The 14,055-nt window shown below is 43.9% G+C and overlaps 1 protein-coding gene across 2 annotated transcripts in view; it reads left to right on the forward strand.

Annotated features, from left to right (window-relative positions):
* The window catches only part of PPM1H (protein phosphatase, Mg2+/Mn2+ dependent 1H), a 654,208-nt gene that overhangs the window by 604,506 nt on the left and 35,647 nt on the right, over positions 1 to 14,055 (forward strand). For both annotated transcript variants that reach the window (XM_086919094.1, XM_086919095.1), the window contains one exon: positions 9,691 to 9,798. In XM_086919094.1, the coding sequence (XP_086775220.1) occupies positions 9,691 to 9,798 (108 nt within the window). The remainder of the gene's footprint in view (positions 1 to 9,690; positions 9,799 to 14,055) is intronic.

The raw sequence follows: 14,055 nt of genomic DNA on the forward strand, positions 1-14,055 counted from the left end.
AAGGAGAAACTGAGAGAGCTTGAACCAAGATCACTATGGGTGTGTACATAGAGCTGAGATTTATTGGTCCTATGAAAATAACTCTGCGCCCATAGTGCCCGGCGGTTATATCCGAGCACATCCTGTATACTCTCCAGGCCCGGTTCAAGAGGGTGGCAAACATGAGCCTTGGCCCTGGCAGTGCCACGAAGGACAGTAGTAAATGGCATCTTTCATTGAAAACGTTCATTCGAACCTTTTTTTTCCTTCCTGTTATGAGAGTTGCGTGATTGGGCCTGCGCTCTCTCTCACAGGCACCCCCAATCACGCATCTCCTTTTAGAAAGGTGGGGTGTGTCCCCCACCCACTCGTGCAAGTAGAATAGTGGCATGGGAAGGGGACAAATCTTTTCTTGGGCACCGGGTAACCTTAACCTACCTGCGTGATATTTCCTTTTCTATTCCCCCATGGATGATTGCGCTCCCCATGGCATAGATTCAGAAAAGGGGGTGGTGATAGACAGAGTATCTGAATTAAACAGAACACTCGTACCCAGTCAACAGATCAGGGCTTGATCCATCACCGTTTTTTAGCTCACTGCACCATCCCAGCTCAGAACCTGGCTACATACAAATTAGTCTGTCCCTGGCCCAGTGCATCATGGGAACAGGGCAGACCAAACTACCAAGCCAATTCTTACACTGTGAAGGAAACAAGCTTTCGGGGACCGATTTCTGGCATTTCAGCCGTCGTCGGCCCGGCTTGCTTGAATCCTGATGGTGCAATGAGCAAGGGACTCACATCTGAGTATACCCTTCCACGCTTAGGGTGGACACAATATTTAACAACAAGGGTTGGTGATGGACAGAGTTTCTGAATTGAGCAGAATACTCTCACCCAGTCAAGAGATCAGCGCTAGATCCAACACCGTTTTTTAGCTCACTGCACCATCCCAGTTCAGAACCTGGCTATATGCAAATTAGTCTGTTCCTGTCCCAGTGCATGATGGGAACAGGGCAAACCAAACTACCAAGCCAATTCTTACACTGGGAAGGAAACAAGCTTTCGGGGACCGGTTTCTGGCATTTCAGCCGTCGTCGGCCCGGCTTGCTTGAATCCTGATGGAGCAGTGAGAAAGGGACTCATGTCTGAGTATACCCTGCCACACCTATAGTGGCCAAAAACGATTCAGAAAAGGGGGTGGTGATGAACAGAGTGTCTGAATTAAGCAGACCACTCTTACCCAGTCCAAAGATCAGGGCTTGATCCATCACCGTTATTTATCTCACTGCCCCATCCCAGCTCAGAACCTGGCTATATGCAAATCAGTCTGTCCCTGGCCCAGTGCATCATGGGAACAGGGCAGACTAAACTACCAAGCCAATTCTTCACCAGAAAGGAGACAAGCTACCGGGGACCGGTTTCTGGCATTACAGCCGTCTTCGGCCCAGCTTGCTTGAATCCTGATGGTACAGTGAGCAAGGGACTCACATCTGAGTATACCCTTCCACGCTTATGGTGGACAAAACGATTCAGAAAAGGGGGTGGTGATGGACAGAGTATCTGAATTAAACAGAACACTCATACCCAGTCAACAGATCAGGGCTTGATCCATCACCGTTTTTTAGCTCACTGCACCATCCCAGCTCAGAACCTGGCTACATGCAAATTAGTCTGTCCCTGGCCCAGTGCATCATGGGAACAGGGCAGACCAAACTACCAAGCCAATTCTTATACTGGAAAGGCTTCAGAAAAACAATGTTAACATTCCTACACTTTCTGGAAAGAATGCGGCCCTGGTTATACTTCCTGAGTGAGCAGAATGTATTTTTTATTCCAGTAAAGGAGGAGTCCTTTTGTCGAAACCTGTGTGTTAAGGTTGTTTGCTTATAACAAATAGCCTTGATGTTTTGGTTACATCTAAAATGCCCCGTTTACAGGCCTTGAGTTCCCTTGGATTTCGAATTATATTGTAGACACTTTAGAAAATAAAGAGATTAAAAAAGGAACATTTATACATAAGCAGCACACTATCCCATATTAAAGAAAAAATCCTTGGAAGATATCACAAATATTTTGTATGAAAGGCTAGTAGTGTTGGGATTATCGCGTACATTTTTGTTAAAAAAGAAAAATAAATGGATGATTTCAACAACAAATCCACGCTGTATCATATCATAGAAACAGAAAAGCAGCACATGTTTTTTGAACACAGACATAGTCTGTGGTTGCTGATCCTTTGCTTATCAGGGCTGTCTCTTCCTGGAGCACCCATAAAATAAGCTTGCGAGTAGTGTGAACACTTAGCAGTAAACTCTACTTCAGAATAAAAAAAAAGACTGGCTTTCACAGAGCAGTGAAATTTGCATTTTCTAAAGCTTTGTGTTCAAGCAACTGACGTGTGTGCTAAAGAAAAACACTCCCTTTGCATTAAAGCCAGAAAACTACATTAAGTGGCAGTAAACGAAAGATGCAAGGGGCTGTTCCTGCACATATAATGAGCATAACAATATTATTTATAAAGTGCCCTCCCTCCTCCTATATCCACAGAGACAGCACGTTTTGGACACAATGTGTCTTTAATGCATTGCTAAAATGTCTCTGCGGACATGGGAGGAGGGTGGGCACGTCATAATTAATCTTACAACTATCAGGAAAGATTATGCTTTCACTTTTTAGGAAAATATGAAAAAGTTGGTACATGGAATGCATTTTTACAAAGATTTTTGATTTGCACTTAAAAAGCGAAACAGCAATCCTTCCTGTTTGTTTAGAGAAAAAAATCCTGCTGGGTGAACATGTGTTCAGAAAGCACTCTGAATGTTGCTTTAACAAGATTACTTATAAAGTGCCCTCCCTCCTCCTATGACCCCAGAGACAGCGCGGTTTGGACACTGTGTCTTTATTGCATTTCTAAACTGTCTCCGCGGACATAGGGGGAGAGAGGGCACTTCATAAATAATCTGGTTCTTTGAAAAGTGACACACTTCACCTTTATGGAAGCTGTTTTTCACATCTGAGTAGCTGCAAAACTCTTGTTTGTGAGAAAGAAAATGTGACTGTGTGAAAAATGAAATATAATATGAAATTCTCCCAAGTTTAATCTTTCTCTGCACTCATGCATTACTATACCCTCCATTTACAACTCAAATTTCTGCAGGGCAATTTAAATAAGCAACAGTAGGGAGGGGTATTGGTGCTAATTAAAGCTGGGTGGGGTGTCAGTGTAAAACTAGAAGCAGACAGCATCGATTAAAGAGGAAGGAGCCAAGGAGAGGGAAGGAGCGTCTGGCAGTAGTAAATTGTAAACAAGCAGTTGCAGATTGCAGGAAAGCATGTCCTGCGTGCAATTGGAGAAAGCCATTAAAAAAATAGTGCCCACAGACAGTAAATAAAACATACTGCGTAACACCACAGTAAGAGGACCAGTCCTCATGGGAGGTTACAAAGAAAGACAAGGAGGTACTAAGGAGGGACTACTAAGCCTATTGACGAATCAAAAGCCATCATTTACAAAGGACAGGAAGAGAGGCCAATTTTAAACATGGGCGGAGCTTAATGCACATATACTGAATGCTGCATGTCTCGAAGTTTCTGCACCTTTAGAAAGACAGGGAATTCATATTGAAAGTGCCATCAATGTGCTAACCTGAGCACTTTGAATACAAGCACTCTATGTAGGCACAAGATAAAAGAAAATAGTAACTTATGCAATAACATGCATACATAGCAGAACTGAAGACAAACAATACACTAGCATATGATAATGGAGTCCTTTGTTCTGCTGCGTGTGGAAGGTACCTTCCATCTCGAGGAGGTCGTTTTTTAGGGCAGGTTTGAAGGTGGTAGGTCATCTGTATGTGAAGAGGCATGGTATTTCAGCCACATGTTACCTTGAGTGCAAATGATACAAACTAGATTAAAGCTGATAAGAGAGGATGGAGGTGATGAGGAAGGGGAGGGCGGGATATAAGGGAAGAGAATTTTGGTGAGAATGGAGTATACAGTGATTTGGCATTCAGAGCCATTCTGTCTGGGGAGGTAGGAGTGGGTCTTGCAAGGCGCAAGAGCAATGTTGAGGACTATGTCAAATATCTCCAAGTTAAGAAACTTCTGGAAATAGTTCAGTCAATTTCTACATGCACCACAGGGTCTCTGGATGACTAAAAGAGCCAGAACCACATAATTGCCTTTTTGGATTTTATTCCAGTAGTTCTGGCAACAGAGCTGCGGTGGCAAGAATTGATGAACAAATAGATGACTTTATTTATTGACAATGAGATGGTTGCGAGAGTGATCTTTAAGTTGTCTGCGACTGACCAATAGGTGGGGTGCTAAAGCTGCTGAGAGAACAGGTGATGCAGTGCTGGCGCTTGAATGTGATGCTCCACGATAGGCATACACCGGGCTTTGAGAATGAGCTACTGGCGCCTTTTCTGGATTCCAGTGGTTGAGGTTCCATGGTTTGGTTCAAGAGACAATACTTCATGTGGTGTCGATGAGCAAGAAAGAGGGAAATTATATGGATGACAACTGGTTCAGTAGGGCAGTAAAGGTGGCTGTGGGTTGGCACAGTCCTGGAGATATAAGATGGGGACAGCTTCTGCCCATGAAGGAACTGAGCAGAACTGCTGATGCCTGACTTGATTGTGGTGCCTCTGGGAGAGAATGACTAGGGCCATTTGTCATACCTGGAGTCAATGAAGATGAGGAAAAATGATTTGATGGAAGTATGGGGAAAACGGGGTAGGAACGACTTCACTTGGATGCTATTGCTGCCAGAAAGGGTATGATTGGGAGTCCCGAATCTGGTAGGTATCAAACAAGCAAGGAGGTGAAAAGGGATGTTTCAGGATTTTGTTCACTTAGTGGAATTGGACGGTAAGCTTTATGGCTATAGGCTATAAAGGGCTTATGCTGTTTGGGCAAGATGGGGGGATCCTGCTACAGAACATAAATTATGAAGGTGAAAGCAGTGTTAGATGACTGGGGAAAGAAGAGGGATTGAAGGCCTTGGGGAGAGTAAGGGACAGAAAGAACACCTCTGGGGAGGCTTTGCCTGTTGGCAGAAAAAGAGAGCCCTGGATAAGGCAGGGAACGAATTGGGAAGGTTAAAAAGAGAACTGTATGGGGAAACAACTCGGGAGACTAGGCCACTCGGGCCCAGTGTGAGCAGGCGGATGAAGAAAGCAGTGGAGATGCAAGGCCCTGGAGTTCTTTAGTCACATATAAGTTGTTCAGTGTTTTTTCTGGGGTTAGGGGACTGGATCGCATTAATGGAAGGGAAATATTTAGGGGTGGTGGAAAGAGTTAGAATCTCACTTTTAGAACATTGGTCGTCATTTACAGTGCACAGCTAAGCCAAAGATGTATTTTATTAAACATAGTGATACTCTGCTGTATTTCAGTAAAGTGACCTTTTTCACGAGGCATGCGCGTCGGGAGTGGTCCTTCTCATAACATAGTGTTTTTGTTAGTTGCAGTATCCTTATCAGGCCATTCAAACTCAGAGGTGAGACACTGTGTTTTTCACTCTTGGTTGTCCAGAATAAAGCCATTGTGAGTGATAAACAGACATTTGATGGAATGGGAGCACAGCTTGAGGACTTGGTTGAAGCGTGGTCTCGAAGCTTTTGGTCTGCCTGCTGTATTTTGGCTCAGCTGCAGTGTGGATACTACTGCTGCCATCAACGCATATAGAAACACCCAGCCCGCCCAAGAAGACGCTCCGATTTTGATACGCCAGGCAAAGCGTTCGTTTTCTGCTACTCCACTCCAGTTACTGCTTTTGGGGTCCGTTCTCCACAGCAGGAGGCAACAAGCATTGCCTGGCCCAAGAACCGAGCCTCACGCCAATAGCACAAACAAGCCACCACATTGCTCTGTAGGACCTACAACTCCTCACTGCCCCAAACAAGATTTCTATTCTTCTAATACGATACAAGGCTCTTAGACATACCCACACTGCTTTAAGTTTTTTAATTATTTTTTGTCCCCAAACACCTTAACAAAAAGAAACAGTAACTTTGAGCCAAGTGGCACCTGCGTTGATATTTCATTACTTTTTGATTCAACACTGTAGGCCAGGTGTATTTAACAAATCCTTTCTCCAAGGTCCCGGGCTTGCCCAGTCTTGTTTATGATTTGAGATTTCCGACACAGAACGAATGTATACTTTGCTGTGAAACGCAAGGCTACATTTCTTAGAATGGTCGCCGGGAGCACAGTAAAAAGGGAACAGGGCTTTCATGTACACAGTGACCCAGGAGATGGGGAGGTTGCCAAAGTCATCCTATATGCTCACACATAAAGCAGCTTGAAAACTGTTGCACGGCTTCGGTCTTTTTTCAAACTTTGAACACCTGCCTGTTACGGGTATCTGAACCGATAATTATGTGCAGAGGACAGTCCTTTCTGTACTTTCTCTGGAAACAGAACACACTGCTCCGTGTGACATTATCAGATTGAACAGTGCGTGATCCTTTCAGTGCAGGGGGGCGGGAGGGGGAGGGGCGTAGCGGGGGTACAGATCAAGGAGCTGGCCCTGTCGAGAGCCCAAACACATGATGAAAGATTGCTCATGCTTATCGCCATTTCAATTTTATTTACGAATTAGATGCTGCCGCTGTCCTCTCGAGGAATATTGAAGCATCCTCGTCACAAGGAGGGCGGACAGGTGCTCCAGTGCTTTAAAAATTATAAAAAGCCTCCAGACCTAAAGATGTTCTCAGCCGGTCGCTGCCTGGACACCCACGGCTGGAACTGGCCTCTCATGTGCACTACAGTCACAAAGATGTTGTGTCTGCGTATACTGCCTATGTGTATAAAAGGCATATGGACAGCGAGACAGAGAATGTGGCTACAGCCACAGTGGGTTCCATTTTGTATCAAGCATACGCGCTATGTTACCCAAGATGGAGGTTTGAAGGGAGAACCCAGAAAGCACCAAAATATTGCAGCCCCTTCTCAACCCGGCACTATTCCAAGGGTCTCTTTTTGTAGGCCAGGTCGTGGATTGCTGAAATTAGGAAAGGAGACAGAGGGAGTTTACGAGACCTTCCTGAGACATTGTTTCCAGGGAGAGGCTACCTTCTCCACCAGTTAAAGGGTAGTTAAGTAGGTCAGCCCCCTGTGTGACAGACCCTACTGTTGATCTCCAAGTATACTTGTACTCCAAAAACAGGAATTTGTATTGTAAGATATGTATCTACAACCCTAATAAAACATTTTTATGAAAAAGTAGGTCAGCCCCCTTGCTTTAGTGCTCTTTTACTGGGTTGCCCCTTTCTTTAGTACCCTTGTTTTGGATTGCCCCTGACAGGAGACTCCCAGTTCTGTAGCTTTCCTGCTCTCACTTGTCACAAAGACTACGGCTGGATGAGTCAGCCCAGAATCTGTCACAGAACTGAACTGCTTGAATGCACAAGGGCGGTCTGCAAATTGGCATGCAGATTGGGCAGAATCTTCCCGCCAGTATGCTAAGATGTGCTTACTTAAAGTCTTAGTCCCACACCAGCGGAGACTGGGATATTCCTTTAAGCTCCAGGTTTGGGGTGCAGATCGCAATTCCCCCTGCCAAGTTCAGGACTAGTAATTTGCAACAAACGTTAAAGGAGAGAGCTGACTTGTTACTAAGGAGGGTCATTGGAGGTGCCCATGGGCAAATAAAACGCTGCGCAGAAGAAGGTAAGGATGTGAAGGAGTTTACCAAGGTGAAGTGAAGCAGCTACTGCTAGAGGGGTGCAACACGCTGTAAGACCCGCTTGCACATCAGGAAGTCAACCCAGTAGGCGTCAAATCAACACCTAAACTGAAGTTGTCCGAGAATCCCCAAAGAGGCAAATTCCCTTCTGCAGTTTAACACTGAGGAATGCTGAAGCTCTGCACCAAATCTGATCACCAGATACGGTAAGACTTTGTGGAAGCCTTGAAGTGCTGAGAGAAGTCAATACCCACCAGATTATTGTCACTTCTGCGGCAAAGGATGGGTACATGAATGTTTGTGGGGGGGCGGTTTGAGGTTGGGCATGAGGAAGAACCTAGTGTCATGATCCCTTGTGATGACGAGCCCTGCGACTGCCTCGGAATGATTGATGCTGGCTTTGCCATGACATAGATGACGTTGCGGGTCCCAGGGATCATCGCATACAGAAATCCTACCAGCTGGGCTGGAGTCAGGGCTGCGCTGTCTGCACACAGCAGTTAGTATGCCACACTCTGCCAGGAATCATCCCTCTTCTGCTGACAGCGATGCGAGCAAAAGCCATCTGCACTGGAAGACCTCACAAACTAATCCACTATGGGCAAAAAGATACTGTGGCTTGGCACCTTCAACGGGTGAGAAGAGTAAAATCGTATCTACAGAAAAGAGAAAACCACACAAGTTCCACCTCAGTCATCTCATCTGTAATTTCCACCTACTGGGCCAAAGGCTAACACCATTTCCTACAGAGACTGTCCTCGTATCGCTAAGGGTATTGTTTCTCATTAGCACTCTATGTTTTATGTACATAGATTCTCCCAGTGTGTGTAGTATCGGGCTGGACTGTTCCCGTTGGAGCAGGGCCAAGACTGATTTGCGTATGGTGATCAGTTTTAGGCCCAGACCCTGGCCACCAGTAGTAAATGGCTCTGGTTGATACAGTGTGAACCAAGTGACCTCTGATCCCTCAGATATAGTTTGGAAAGGAGGTCAAGAGCCAGGGGTTCTGTACTAAATTCTGCTTAGCCCTAACTCGCTCAAGCAGGAAGATGGCCTTGGCCTGTCTACCCTTCCGCCGTCTGCCCTTGGATGGTGATTTAAGATGTAAAGCCCGACAAAGAGGATACCTTTGGGGTCATGTCACTATATAATCATCCTATGCTCAGTAGGGCAGGGTACAATGGGAGGGGAACCTGTGCTTGCATTGATTAGAAAGGTAGGTCTGCCTCAAGATCGAGAAATGTACTTAAGCCCTTGACAGGCCCAACAATGAGACGCAAACCTTTTGAGCCGACAGAATTGTTCTTAAATACCGACTAAGACATTAACCATTTAAAGAACAAGTATATCGAATACATTTGCTGAGGTCCACACTGCACAACCTATTTTTAAGAGAGCCTCGTGAATTTGGACAGGAAGCTATATAAATTAAAAGTGGTGGCGGGACACCACCTCCCTTGCTTTCACAGCAATGGTGACATTGGTCTCCTGTATGGGAAGTGGAGGCCCTGCTCTGATTGCATGTGAATATTCTGTTGAAAGTACTGCAATGATTAGAATCTTTCATACTCATGTCTCAGTGCTCCTGTACTTGCAGTGCCACTGAAAGGTACTGGTATAGCTCAGCACTTTAAGCCGCTAAGACCTAACAGCTTTCCTTATGCTTAGGAGCCCCTATACGTGATGTTACAGTGGTTTATGCATGTAGGTTCACATATGAAATTTGCAGGTCAGGTCTTCTGTCCCCAAAATGCAGAAAATTGTAGGATGATCTCTTAATACTTACCTGTGGGTATACTTCAGAACACCCTGAGAACTGTCTTGGCTCTAGGTTTAGCACTGCAGAGTGCCTGGTTACCAAGATCACTTGTGGGTACTCTCTGATCAGAGGCCTGGGCAGGCAATGCACATGTAAGATGGCATGCTTAAACATATTTGTGTTCCTGTAGGTGCCAGATGTCAGAATAACTTTAACTGTTTTTCCTAATTTGAGTGATTTTTGTGCCTAGGCTCGTGTGATGGCAACTATTGGTGTAACGAGAGGGCTTGGGGATCATGATCTCAAGGTTCACGACTCCAATATCTACATTAAGCCTTTCCTGTCAGCAGTCCCAGAGGTAAGTTTGATCCTGAGTGTGTCTGTCTAGCAATGAATCAGACTTATATTGCTCTACCTACCAAAAGCATGGCGCCAAAATGAAGAAAGATACCCTTTATAACTGTCTAATACAGAAGGGTCCATTTCTAACCTAGGTGGCATGCCAGAATACTGTCTTCGGAAATATCATCTGAAATAAATATTGTGTCCTAAATATTGTTTACACAAATATTTTTGTTTTGAGTGTATACATATTCTATTATTAATTCCAATGGGCAAATGTGTATGTGGTATGTGTACTGAGATAGCCACCATGTAACTGCAGTAGAAAGCAAGAACCCAGCATCACACCAGCCTCAAGTAAATATCTCTTTAGAGTGTATATGGACTCCATTCAGAAGGGTTGAACTAGAGAGCATGCTAAACCAACCTCCCCACAATGCGTTTTCACTTGTGGCACTGTATCAAAATATCTGCGGCCATATCATACCTATACGTTTTCAACAGCTTGCATTTGGGCAATGGGGTAGGGTCTCAGCCCTCGGCAGGGCCCCCGGGGCTCATGCATCTCTTTAGGTGAGGGCAGCTGGTTCCCTAAGGCCCTCTGCATATGGTATGGTGAGTAGTACTGATTGTACCTAGCAATGGCTTATCAGTGAACTTTCCGCAAACCATGAGGATATGTGCTCCCCAGATACAAAGGATAGCCTGGTTTTCAGACAACTGCTAAGATTTTTCAATGTTTAGGACATAGTATTCTGTACAGTTCTTAGCTACATTGTCGTTGTTGGTTGTGCTTCTTTCAAAAGTGGCCCATGTCTTCCATACCATACCCCCAAGGTTTGCATCCCACTTATAAACCATTAAAGTGTCATCATGCTAAATCAGGCAGCAGGGCATGTTCCCTTTTAGTTAGTAAAACAGTGAGGAGGGAGGTTGGAGTGTACCGACCATTAGGTTCAAATAAAACTTAGTTGAGATTAATGCCACAGTTCAAGCATTCACCTTCAGCTGGAAACTTTTATTTGTATCGATTGAAAGGGCGTGGGTCCGGAATGAGGCTGAAGGAATATTGAGTGGTCACAATATCATGACAGGAATATCGAATGGTCACAATATTGTGACGGGAATATCGAGTGGTCACAATATCATAACAGCACACTTCGGATAATGGGTAGTGAGGTTTTAACAGCGCATAGCCTATGTAGCAATACGTTTACAGCTTGTTATCTCAAATTGGGGCATCAAGGGAACCACAGACAGCTACCACCCAGCGCTGTCAAGAGACAGTAATTTACAACCGTAATTATTGTCACAATAACAAGTTTTACAGAGTTCCCCGAGCACAAAAGTATAAGAGTATATCTGTTAAATTTACAGATGATATCAATTCAAACAATGAAAGTCCATATCCATGTATCCAAGTTTGCAAAAAAAGTCCTTATTTTATTTCTCTTCCAGATGTTCACGGAGACTTGTCGATACAGCAGTACAGTCCTGATATTTTATACAACAGCCAAACGCCAACACGTGTTTCGTCAAGGGGCATCACCCAATGACTTCCTCAGGGCAAAAAATGATATTACTTGCAGATGTAAGAGCGGTTGGGTATCAGGAAATTCTATAGAGCAATCCACCTTAGGATGGAAACGTAATTTTATTCCTCACTAATGTCTTTAAGGGTCTATCAGTCTCTTACATCTGCAAGTAATATCATTTTTTGCCCTGAGGAAGTCATTGGGTGATGCCCCTTGACGAAACACGTGTTGGCGTTTGGCTGTTGTATAAAATATCAGGACTGTACTGCTGTATCGACAAGTCTCCGTGAACATCTGGAAGAGAAATAAAATAAGGACTTTTTTTGCAAACTTGGATACATGGATATGGACTTTCATTGTTTGAATTGATATCATCTGTAAATTTAACAGATATACTCTTATACTTTTGTGCTCGGGGAACTCTGTAAAACACAATATCATAACAGGATTATCGAGTGGTCACAATATTGTGACGGGAATATCGAGTGGTCACAATATCATGACAGGAATATCGAGTGGTCACAATATTGTGACGGGAATATCGAGTGGTCACAATATTGTGACGGGAATATCGAGTGGTCACAATATCATGACAGGAATATCGAGTGGTCACAATATCATGACAGGAATATCAAGTGGTCACAATATTGTGACGGGAATATCGAGTGGTCACAATATTGTGACGGGAATATCGAGTGGTCACAATATCATGACAGGAATATCGAGTGGTCACAATATTGTGACGGGAATATCGAGTGGTCACAATATCATGACAAGAATATCGAGTGGTCACAATATCATGACGGGAAAATCGAGTTGTCACAATATCGTGATGGGAAAATCGAGTGGTTACAATATCGTGACCAGAATATCGAGGACTGCTTGATATTGCTTCCACGATATTCCATCCAGACTACAACCATTGACTGAAAAATACTTGCAAAACTCTTGAGTTAAGAAATGTTACTTTTTCAACCGAACATCAAACCATTGTCTGCTGATAAAGAAATACTTTCAAAAGTTTTTAAACACATCAAATTACACAAGTAGTGCTGACTGAAATGAGAAAACTCACCGAAACATGGGATCAGAAATTTAGCAGCGTTTCCTATTGGTTTTTACAAAGTGTGTTTGTCATATTTGGAAATTCCTTTAAAAAAGAGCTATTCGATTCAATACTCGGACAGATACTAATCATTACTTTGTGTTGCATGCTTACAAAAGAGCAGAGCTGTTTTTCGTAAATATGCAGTGCTGGACCCCGCCATGTCTGCAGAGGGCTATGATAGGGCTGTCCGACAGGGCCAAATCATTCATTTATAAATCCTAACCTGCTGAGGCATTGAACAGTGGCAGTGGGTGACTGACAGCACTGTTCAACCTCCGTTACTGCAGCAACGGTGCTGACTCCAATGTCCAGATCATGAACCTTTGCTTAAGAGGATGGATTCTCTCCTATGGAGGAGGAGGTCGTTTCTCAATATGCTTTCTAAGCTGTTTCATCAGAAACCAGGAACTCGTCCAAAAGAGTCTAGCCATACTTTAAACATTTCCATTCATTCCTCTTTTAGAAAAGAATCCCGGGCCTACAGCTGTGCCAAGCGCCCATCATGCCCAGACAGGTCTCTCTGGCACAGATGCTTGAGCTGAACTCGAAGAATCAATCCGTACAGCTCGCCAGGTGCGCTGTTTCCAAATGTTAGCTCTAGATCATATTTTGTTCCTGAACTCCGTGCCAAGATTGGCTTACCTCCCTCACAGTACCCCCGGGTAGTAGGCATGGTTTTTGAGCGATACTCGGTTCTTGGGAACTGGGTTTGGGAATTCCAGGAGTGGCAGTTTGATAGCCGGGCTCAAGGTATGCTTGCCAAAGAGTCTACTCCTCTAGCAAACATTTAGGGTTAGATTTATGATCCATCTCTTTACTACCCACTTGAGCAATTTAAGTACACAAACCATGCATGAGCACTCCTATGAACAGGTATGCCCCTTTTAGGCCCCAGCCTACAGACAGCATAGCTGTCTGGTTTGCTAATGACATCTTAGGGACATTCCGAAAGCCTCGCTGGAATGCATTCTGCCCATTGTTTACCACTGGCTTAGTGGTTTGTAACTCATATGTGCTTGTTTTCTATTTTCTGTCTCTATTGGTTTTAGGCTGTTCAGCACGAGTTCGTCCCTTCCCTAGCCCAAACCCCATTTACGGTATTCGTCCACCAGTGCTCGATTTCTGTAAACAGGCCTTTCAATCGTGTTCTCATCTTGTCACATTTGCTGTACATTCAAAGACAGAGGTCAAATGTCAAGTGCTCTCTCCCAGGGAGCTGGATGTTTACTTTTCCGTCTCTGACTTCAGAGTGAGAGGATTTATATGACAATCATGTTGCCTCCGGGGAGTGCTTGACGCAGACTGTACGATGTTATTTTTTTGTCTAGCAAGGAACAACATTTAAATGTCCCTAGATGAATTGTGCAGACATTTCAGAATTAGAAACGCCCAAATGAAACACATTTTTTGGTAATTCTGAAGTGTGGTTGAAACAAATATTTTAAAACAGTCAAAATAAATCAGTATATTTAAATTTTTAAACAAAATCTGAAAATTAGTCTGCACTGTCGGATTAACAAAAGAGATACAATATTTAGTTATTTTAAGAATATGCAAGTTTATTCGTAAAACAAAATGGATGGATAGAATTGCAGTTTAACGTGAAGAGATATTCCTTTTACTCTTCATA

The sequence above is a fragment of the Lissotriton vulgaris genome, chromosome 1_1 (assembly GCF_964263255.1).
Source record: "Lissotriton vulgaris chromosome 1_1, aLisVul1.2, whole genome shotgun sequence".
Lineage (NCBI taxonomy): Eukaryota > Metazoa > Chordata > Amphibia > Caudata > Salamandridae > Lissotriton > Lissotriton vulgaris.